Source organism: Pholis gunnellus, assembly GCF_910591455.1.
Source record: "Pholis gunnellus genome assembly, chromosome: 17".
In the NCBI taxonomy this organism is placed as follows: domain Eukaryota; kingdom Metazoa; phylum Chordata; class Actinopteri; order Perciformes; family Pholidae; genus Pholis; species Pholis gunnellus.
Window position 1 is genome coordinate 12,147,400 of NC_136544.1, and position 10,728 is coordinate 12,158,127.

Below are 10,728 nucleotides of genomic sequence, written 5' to 3' on the forward strand. Positions count from 1 at the left end.
ACAGAACTGGTATTTATGGATTTTAAAAAAAAAACTAAGACTGACTAAGCAAACAATCTATACAAATGTGTTATTGAGATCAGGGAAGAGGTGTGTTCGGACAGTGTTTCAGGGGCAGAAATGTGTGTGTGAGAAATGAATTTACCATGAGAATATGAGGCGCACATTTCAGACTCTCTTAGTGCTTGTTTTTGGAAAAACATCAACACAGCTGACAGCTCAACATCCTTCAGAATCACCGCCGTCACGACAATAGTGTCTCCTAGGAGCTGGAGTTAGCATCCGCAGGCTTTATCACAGCAGCCAGACTCATTTTATGTAAATAAACAGCAATGTGCAAAAGAGTACACACAGAGCAGACTGTACGTGTTGGCTGAGGCTCACGTCTGAGAATGAGGACTCACAATAAAAGAGATGCAAAACTTTAGTAATATAGTGGCCACAGAAGGAACTTGCTTCAAATCCACATAATATCAAATATTAAAACCCCTCAGACATATTTCCGGTCAAAAACTTTTCAAAATCAGTGCGCAAATTAAAGTCCTTGTTAAAACCAATGCAGTCCAGCACACCAGTGTTGCAATAAACCGTCCCTTCAAAGGTTGTAATGTCGAGTTTTTTGTTTTAGAGGTGATACAACCGTAAGTTTAACACAATACCATTCAACAGCACCAGAAACTGCTGCCTCCCAAATGACCGTTGACACGTCTCGGGAAACAGTTTCAACAAAACTGAAGGCAGGATTCATTCATGACTGTTGAACTGTTGCAACTGAGTGTCCATTTAACTGGAGGAAGGCAGAGCAGCAGCATTAACAACACGAGCAGCAACATTAACAACACGAGCTGACTGCCTCTCTCTGTGTAAAGTGCCCATGAAAGCGTGATAATACGTTTACTTCCTGGTATACAGAAACAGCCGGGGCAAAGTAGGGCTTAGACCATTAGTTGATCCAAAAAAATGAATATTCAACTATTTCGATAATCAAAATGTTTTCACTGGTTTTAAAATGTGAGGTTTTTCTGCTGCTCTTTGTCATGTGTGACAGTTAGCTTAATATATTTTGGTTTTGGACAAAACACGCTACATGAAGAAACTATAAATGACCATTTTGCAACATTATCGAGCCGATTAACCGAGACAGTAATCAGCCAATTAGACAGATAATGAAAATCATTCGTTGAGTTAGTTGCAGCCTATAGCAGAGAAAACATTACACTGATTTGTATGCATGTTTGTTTTTCATATATAAATTAGCATTTACACTAAAATGAGTGGTCTATTCATGCTTACAGATGGCCACGCAGGTAAACATTATTTCCCATTTCCATGTCACTTTCACTGCCAGCATGAAAATAACATTACGGCATAATGGGTGAAAAAGGAGAATTGAATTGAACCCTTTTAGCTTTCATGCTGTGAAGGGTCACAACGTCAGTCGCTTAGTGACGTTACACGCACCTGATAGGAACAGATGGGGAGGAGAAAACACTGAAGTTGTAGTTGAACAACATTGTGATGAACATTTATACCCAAAAGGGACAAATGTCATTACAATAAACTGGACGGCAACTGGGTAGCAAAAGAAGGACAACCACTAGATCCACAGCAGCATGGGACGTACATTATGAAATGTACACTTATATATCCATGATGGCACAAAGCCAGACCAACACAGACACATTAAAAACTAAATCCAACCACTCTTATCCCTCTCTTAATGAATCTGAGAATGAGAAAAAGGTCGACTACCTTTGTCCTGTGAAAACAAATTGCAGCAATACCTTTCAGAGCGCCTGGCTAATGTGTTTCTCTCACAGCAGAACCAGTACAGAAGATCCCAAAAGCATCAGCGGTATATGCACTGAATATTTTTGCAGCATGCCCCCGGGCGGCTAATTGTTTTTCAATCTACCCCTGGCTGGATGTATAATCAATGCTTTCAATTCAGGGCCTGGGGTGATTGGTCATGCCTCAATAATTGGGAGCAAATATAGACCTGAGCTCCAAGCTCTCTCCTGCATTATAACACGGCTATCAGTCAAAGTAATACAGAACCAAACATCCCAGGATTTCACCCCGAGCATCATTCAATGCCGATACGTATCGGCACGTTTGTGTCAGTCTGGGAGAATACTGATAAACAATGCCAGTACCCGGAGGGTCATTAATAACCCTTTTTTTAATCTTCAGACGGTACATCAAAACTACGTTATGTTCAACAAATGTTAACATTTCAGAGCACCATTTGTTTTATATGGCTTTAGTTAACCCTTACTGGAATCAACACTAAATCAAGTTGATGGATTATTGCTCCTGGTGGCATGAAATATTCTAGTAAATGAATGCTTTCCCTCTATAATCGGTTTGATTTCCCCTGTGACCGTTACGAGTGAGAGAAACTACCGACTGTTGTCTCTCTCGAACAGTTAAGATGCGCTCATTTTCCAGCTCTCACTTAATTACCTTTTGGCCGAAGAATAATGTGGAATCGCTCAGTGTTTAGTGGGCTCGAGTGAATTTTAAAAGACAAAAAGAAATAACAGGCATCTATTGACAACACGTCTCCGGAACAGCTAAAATAAAAAAAGTCAAACAAAGATGTAATTGCTCGCCTGAGAAATATGTTTTTGATGCAACTGACCCTTTTTTTTGCCACATCTCCTTTAGGCATGGAGTCAAATTTGGTAACTTCAGCATCCCCTTCTGAGACGATGACTTATGTGAAGGACCTTTTTCTCTTTTGATATTGCAGAGGAGTTGGCAGTGACAGCTAGATGAGACTTCCAGCTCAAATGAGCTGACATTTAGTCATAAGATGACATGAAAAGGCCACTGCAGACGTTGCCATCTCAAACGCTGTGGATCGATGAAATCTCTTAGCAGTAATGCTTCAATACTGCACCGCCTGCACTGTTCATTTTTACATTGTTTAGCTCAAACGTACACACGCGAGTCATTCATTCTCACACTGCAAAACTAAAAATCGGTGGTCATGGGTTACAGAATACAGAAATACAGCAAAGACATAAACCAATACCCAACACACATACATGTGACACGTACTGTAGACATTACTTGTAAAACCACAGAAGCCAAAGAGTACGGAAGTCTAAGTCATCACATCAGGTTCTAGAAGATGATACCTGGCTTGGTTATGGCAGGCCAAGAACTACGGCAGATTATTCTAAGAACCAGCTGAAGTATTCAAGACAACAGTGTGCATCGCAGCCTCACCGACACACCTGTATAGGCACCTCTTTACAGCTCTGAAGCAGCAGCAGCACCCTGATCGTGTGCAGTCATATTGACCAACGCCCCAAACATTTACCTTGCAGCGTATTATTTGGCATCTTTTAAAACCACTTGGTTGACAACACAGCTGTCAGAAACAAAATGCTGAGCAGTTTGTTGAGCCACAAAACTCCAAAACAATCTCTTCAATTAACATCCTCCTGATGAGCCGCTCAAACACTCACACACACAACAAATGACACAACTCAGCGTGACGGTCCTTATAAGGAGAAACAACAGGATACATTACAACTTTCTCATTACTACCAAAAGCATTAAACCCATGCTTGCACTTGACAATAACATCCACGTCGGCAATATACCAGCTTGACAGGATCATTAAATGTCCCTTACCTGAGCAGCAGGTTGGACCACGTGTTGGGTGGATTTCTATCAAAGAGCTTGAAGTGCTGAAAGACGGACCTGACCTCTGAATCACCCACCGTATGTTGAAGGGATGTTTAGGAGACCTTTGGTTCACTTGGCGTCATAATTAATTGTTTGGAGCGCATCAGGAAATCAACAGGAAGTGCAACTAATGTGGCGAGAACATACTGCAACCACTACAACACGGGAAGCGGGGGGGGGGGGGGGCGTTAAAAGGAGGTTCCCATCCCTCCTCCACACATTAACCTACTTACTTTAACACTATATCTTATTGATGAGGTTATCATTAAAAACTATCTGCTGCACTGCGTGGGATTTTCATGGCGCTAAATGTGAGCGTTGCTTGGACTCTCTGCGCTCGGTGCTGCCTCTCATGTCTGGGAGCTAATTGTAAGATGGTTTTGAGTAGCGGGCTTGCAAAACAGCTTTTGGCCATCAGCAGTGGAAACTGTCCTGCGTCGGGGGTGGGCGGCTATACCTTCACCTCTAACAAAGGCGCTGTAACATGGTCAATATCGGATTTTAGTCTGTAACTTGTGGACACATGGATGAGCAGTGCGTAAACATTGTGTCACTTAGGTACGTTTGACTAATTGGTCATTCATTTGATGTTTTATACATTTTGAATTCCATGTGGTCGAAGGAGGAGGGGGGGGGGGGGGGTTACCTGGGCTCTATCAATTTATTCAACCATTAACACCGACGTTCTTGTGTGAAGGCAGTTGGAGTTTAGAGAAAACAAAACACGTAACAAGCATTGGAAAGAAAGTCAACCTGGCATTGTCCTTTGAGGACATGCGTTACGACTTTTGGTGACAACTTAATTTTAACCATATATGTTCAACAAGCACTGAATGAATTCGATGGCATTACAGTGTGCTTGATTCCATTTGGCTCCACCTGTATGCAGCACTGGATATCATCCCTTCGGTTCAGAGGTGAGTCTCCTCAGCACCTCCTCGGCGCTCTTTGTGTGCGTCCTTTCACCCGCGCGCAGCTCTCCAGCTGGAGGCAGTCACAGCGCGTAGCCCACCACGAGCGCACCACCGGAGCTTTGTGCAGCGCACATATGTGTTCCATTCACTTGTCCAACCCCCTTTCTGTATTTTTCTCCTCGTAATCTCGGGATTATTTAAAGAAAAGAAAATCCCATTGCAGAGAGATTTCTCACTTCGGTGAGACAAACTTGAGGAATATGTGGAGATGAATGAGATGCATCTGCGAAATACTTTCATCTCAGAAGTGGCGCATTTTGTAGATAGTGGAATTGAATCCATTTGCAGGTAAGATGATACTTTTGTTGATTCGCAGTAGTGATTGGTGAATTGTCTAGATCAGTAGGTGTGAGAAAATAGTACACCAACAGGTTAATCTGATTATTCCGTTCGAATTAAATTGAAGAAATTGTCCAAATTGAGCATGTTCAAAGTGTAAAGCTCTTGCTCCAATATCTACTGTCATGTCTAATTCTTTCTCAGTGTGACATTTTATTGTTAATTCGGTTCTGGCATGAATATTGAAACAAATGTGATATTTTACCACCAAACCCTCAGCTGGGTCTGTGCAGAGTTTGCTAACATTGTAAATTAAAATCCTGACTTAACGTCATTCCCACTTTATTTTTCCTTTAAAATGGATCTGCATAATTAGCTATCAGCAGGTAATCATTTATTGGGCTGAATATCTGTCTTCTAATCCTCTACTTTTCAGCCACTAAATCCAAAAGTTAGAGCATAATGAATGGCCTTAAGCTGTAAAGAATAAAAATACCAAATGAAAAGACTAAGAACTTAAAGTAGCCACTTCATTAAAATGGTATTCCACCTGTTGTTCTGATGGCAAAACACATGTTAATCTTTCTTTTGACAGCTGGCTTTGGTCTGGTTTTAAAGAAAACATTACCTGAATACCAGTGTGAAAAATTCTTCAAATACAGCAGGTCACTAAATAATATGGCATAAGAGAGACAAAAGGATTACTCATGACTCCATAGTCATCTATTTGATGTATTGTTCACCTCAACAACAGAGCTCCTGTACAGAGGCTTTTATGTTTTATTTCAGTGGTCTGTTGTGCTCTTTTTCTGTAGGAATGATAAACAATCTTGTTTATCTTATGCAACACAAACTAAAGCTGTTCCTCCCAATGCATTTCCAAATGATATAATATTCCACTATATTGAAGCTTTGCACTGAGCTCAATCATCCCCTTTACTGAAATGTAGTCACCGAAAACAAGAGTCCGAATGGTGCCCACCCTATTCTGCTGCCATGGTGAAAATGATGAACTGGCCGCATAAAACCTCTCATGTTATTGGCACCAAACTTAAGTTGTCATACCATGTTTGCCTCATGTGCATTGGCAGTGACAAGCACTTCAATCTGACTGCAGCAGGGCTATTGGCGCTATGACTCCCCTCATTCAATTACTTAGGCTGCGGGATTAATTTACATCCATGCCCACCCCCTAATAAATACATTTTGTGCCAGCAAAGAATTCAGTGTAACTCGCCGCAGCTGATCATGTAGCAACATTTAAAGGGCAAGCGTTTCCCCAGGGAGAGCTTATGTGACTGTAGGGTGTGCAGAGTGATTTCCCTGGGTAGCAGTACCTGGCCTAATAAACACACAAACAATGTCTGGCCGAGTTCAATCCCTTCATCGGATCACATTCAATATCTGATGAGGATAACGACTATGGTTCTCTCTTTTCATCCTCTGGACATCATAAAATCAATATCGGAATATATCAAGTGGAATGCGTATCTTGTGCTCTGTCAACTTGACCATACAGTAACTGTCAGGATTGTAAAAATCCCTCATAATAAAAAGATAACTTTAAAATATGTCACACTGTTACTGAGATCAATCTTTGTGTGTGCAGGTGAGATGCCATAATCCCCATGAGACAGCTAAGTATCATGGACTCCTGGATCTTCCCATCGTCCCCTCCCAACCTGTCGGAGCACCTCATGTACGACAGCATCATGCAGGGCAACGAGTCCGACCTCCATGGAAACTACACGGACCACAGCTTCAATAAAACCAGCACGGTGGTCATCACGTGCATGTACTTTTTGGTTTGCACCGTGGGACTCTGCGGGAACACTCTCGTCATCTACGTGATCCTGCGCTACGCCAAGATGAAGACAGTCACCAACATCTACATCCTCAACCTGGCGGTGGCCGACGTGCTTTTCATGCTGGGCCTGCCGTTCATCGCCATCCAGCTGGCGCTGGTCCACTGGCCGTTCGGCCCCGTGCTCTGCAGGGTGGTGATGACCGTCGACTCCCTGAACCAGTTCACGTCCATCTTCTGCCTGATGGTCATGAGCATCGACCGCTACCTGGCTGTGGTGCACCCCATCAAGTCCACAAAGTGGCGCAAGCCGCGCATGGCCAAGACCATCAACTTGGCAGTGTGGGGGTCGTCGCTGATGGTCAACCTGCCCATCGTTATCTACAGCGGAGTCATCACAAAGCACGACGGCTGCTTCTGCACTATCGTGTGGCCGGAGCCTCAAGAGGCCTACTACACGGCGTTCATGTTCTACACCTTCATCCTGGGCTTCTTCCTGCCCCTCATTGTCATCTGCCTTTGCTACTTGTTCATCATCTTTAAGGTGAAGTCCTCGGGCATCCGCGTGGGCTCCTCCAAGAGGAAGCGCTCAGAGCGGAAGGTGACTCGGATGGTTTCCATCGTGGTGGCCGTGTTCGTCTTCTGCTGGCTGCCTTTCTACGTCTTCAACGTCACCTCGGTGACGGGAACCATCAGCACCACTCCCATCCTGAGGAGCACCTTCGCCTTCGTGGTGGTCCTGGGGTACGCCAACAGCTGCGCCAACCCCATCCTCTACGCCTTCCTGTCGGAGAACTTCAAGAAGAGTTTCCAGAATGTCCTGTGTCTTAAGAAGGTGGGCGGGCTGGACGAGGCTGATCGCAGCGATAGCCGGCAGGATAAGTCTCGTATGATTAATGACCCCACGGAGACCCAAAGTACTCTGCTGAACGGGGACCTGCAGACCAGCATTTGAGAGAAGGGGGGGATGGGACTTTCATACATATCTGAAACAAATAACTGTCGGCTCTTATCAGCATCTCCTAGGTCACATCAGAGAGGAAAAGGGGCATTATTAAACAATAGGTTCACAGAGGAACTGTTAAGGAGGACAAAACGACGACAGATTGTCAAACTGCGCTGTTCCTCTATCTGCCTTTGACACATTGTTGGGTTTCTCTGGCTGTAAAGAAATCTACTCTGTAATCAGAAGTTAATGTTTGCTCTATGCTGTATTTGTTCTCAGTGTATTGACTCTGAGGTAAGGTAGAAGATACACTCACGCCCACTTGGAAACGGGTCCCCGGGGTGACGTTCATTGTCCCTGGAGACCCAGGATTACATACATAGTTTCAGAGCAGAGGGCTTTGTGCCAAGTTTCCACAGTCCTGCATTGTGTAAAAAAAAAATAACGCTATAATAGTGTGCTCATAGGCTGGAAAACAACATGCTGTTGCTAAAACTGGCAACGTTCTCATTCCTCTATTTTTGTTCCTGTCTCGTCTGCAAGTTATTTTCTCTTCTTGACTGTAAATAACTGTGCAGAAAATGGGCAAAGAGACTGTGTGAAAAGTGTCTCTTAGTTTTGATCCCTAAATCTGACTTGTGAATAAGTAATGTTTTTGTTTTTTTCAGACAGCAGAACATAATGAATGTCAGTGCCATTGATTCCCGTGTTATTTATGTGTGGCTAATTCTACTTGTGAAGAAATGTATCAAATGTAAATGTGAATAACTGTGTTCAGTCGGCGGGCAAATAGTTCGTCCTGTGCCACTCACTGCTACGATATAGCTATTCATGCATAATATATTTACATTAATGGTGGTGGCTCGATGACCGAGCCAGCCTCGAACCAAAGTGCTGCTGAGATGTATACAACTACTACAATGTTGAATCGTGTATATATACACATATAAATCAATGCCACTGTATGCCTGTTTCTACCGGACTGTTCTTTTTCATGGCTTATTTACCATTATTTATGTATGTCTTGTAATGATGTTGCTGTCATTGCTTGCAGTTGTCTGCTGTTGTTAAAAAAAAAATCCAAATGGCACGACTCTAAATAATTCAACGTGAATGCTGAGTCGGGGCCCGGCTTCGTGTCTTTATGTCAGCTGAGAGCACAAAACCTGTTCAGACTATATTTTGCGAAGGATTATTTTGCTCCCAAGAAGCAGATGGGTCACTATGCTGGAGGTAGTGAACTGGGATATAAACTGGATTTAAATATATTACATTTCAAACAGGTGTTCATTTTATTGTTTCACTGTGCTCTATTACAGAAAACACTGTTTTGTACAGCCCCCTCTGCTCCTCTATTTTCTCTAGCTTCGCACATGCTGCCTCCCATTGCGAGCTACTTGTAAACACGTTGTGTAATGACACTGAACCATCCTCTGTTTCTGTCTCCGGGTGTCTCGGCGACATGGATTTGTGGAGGGCTAGAACACTGACCCTCAAGAGGCTCTGGTGGTCCTCAATCATCAACACTGTGCCGCTTCAGGAGTCCAATGTTCCTCCTGTGACTATATATTTATACATACATACAAACCACTCTAAGCATCTTGTTTCCTTCATTTGTCAGTCTCGCATGATACACAGAAGTGCATACACATACACACACACACACACACACACACACACACACACACACACTCTCTCTCTATGACGGAATTTGTATCCTGGTCTGTAACAACTCATTGCATGACACACCTCTAGTGTCTTATATTTCCATAGCAACAGCGACGAAGAGCGTTAGTCCCATGGTTACACTCATTTGCATAATGAAATGACTCTGGACATGAATAATGAATGTTGACATTGTTTAGATGAGTGAAGAAAAAACAAAGAAGAAAAACCAAACGTAAACATAATGCCTGATGCGTATAGTTTGTGTCCAGCACAACATGTGAAACAAAACCATCCAGCTGTTGCAGTTGTTGTAATAATTAGGATTCTGGCAAAGACTTTTCTTCCAACAACGTTCAGTCTATTTTTTATTTACATGCCGGCATTTCTTAAGACTACAGTGCAGATTTTCTACTTGGCGTTTGATCCACGAATGTCTCACGAGCTTTTGGAAAACATTACAATTGTTTAATAAAGTTTGACTGTTTCCATAGAAAGTTTGCATAATGCATGTTCTTCCAGTTTCTGTTCTATTATCCTGAAACATCAATTAAATGGAATAAACATGGATTGTGTATAGCTGTGTTGAAACTAAATAAAGTAAGTAAAGTCGATTTTTGGTGCACAATGGTGGGCTGCTCTTTATGAAAAAGAGAAATGCTGAAAGACGCAAAATATTTAATTAGAAATGGTACGACACTATGTTTACATTCATTTAAACATTTGGATTGTATGACATATGTAACATATTTTAATGTGAGGCGCTCTCATTGAAGAGGTTTATAGTTGCTGTCTTTACATATGTCTAATAGCCACATTGTATCGAAACCTGAAGGCAGGTTTGATTGTTTTTTTTCTCCCAGAACTCCTGAGCTTCCGGGTTTGACCACAAAGTGGCGCCATAATCAAGCGCCTAACTCGAGCTGCTCCAAGGCCAGAAACAACACGGAGTTCATCAGAAAGCTCAACAGTGAGTGTGCATGTTTGCAAGTGTGTTGCCTTGTATTCAGCCAACTCTTGGTAAATAAAATACCTCGTTTTCTTTACAATACCGACATGTTTGTCCTCATGAAGGGACGTGTGAATGAAAGCACGAGACAAAAGACAGAACAGACACACTCCAGTTTTGTTCTGAGTTTAATCACTGAAACAGATAATGAAGCTCTCCTCTTCCTTCTCGTTTCAGCTGCGTCCCTGAATGTCCTTGGGTGGCCTTAACTGCTCCATGATACACCAAAACCAAAGTGCGACCATTTCACAAGTCTTTGATTTCACTGTTTCGGGGGGGGAAAACACCGCGCCGTTGCCCTCTAGCTGAGGTTCTGCAGCAGACCGAAGGATATGCATGTTTGTTCTCA

The 10,728-nt window shown here is 42.8% G+C and overlaps 1 protein-coding gene across 1 annotated transcript; it reads left to right on the plus strand.

Moving 5' to 3' along the window:
- Window positions 1-6,601: 6,601 nt before the first annotated feature.
- Window positions 6,602-7,714, plus strand: LOC306709938 (somatostatin receptor type 2-like; the record flags this gene model as incomplete). Its single annotated transcript, XM_079178260.1, has 1 exon — window positions 6,602-7,714. One exon carries the CDS (start codon window positions 6,602-6,604, stop codon window positions 7,712-7,714), a length of 1,113 nt encoding a protein of 370 aa, XP_079034386.1.
- Between the last annotated feature and the right edge of the window lie 3,014 nt (window positions 7,715-10,728).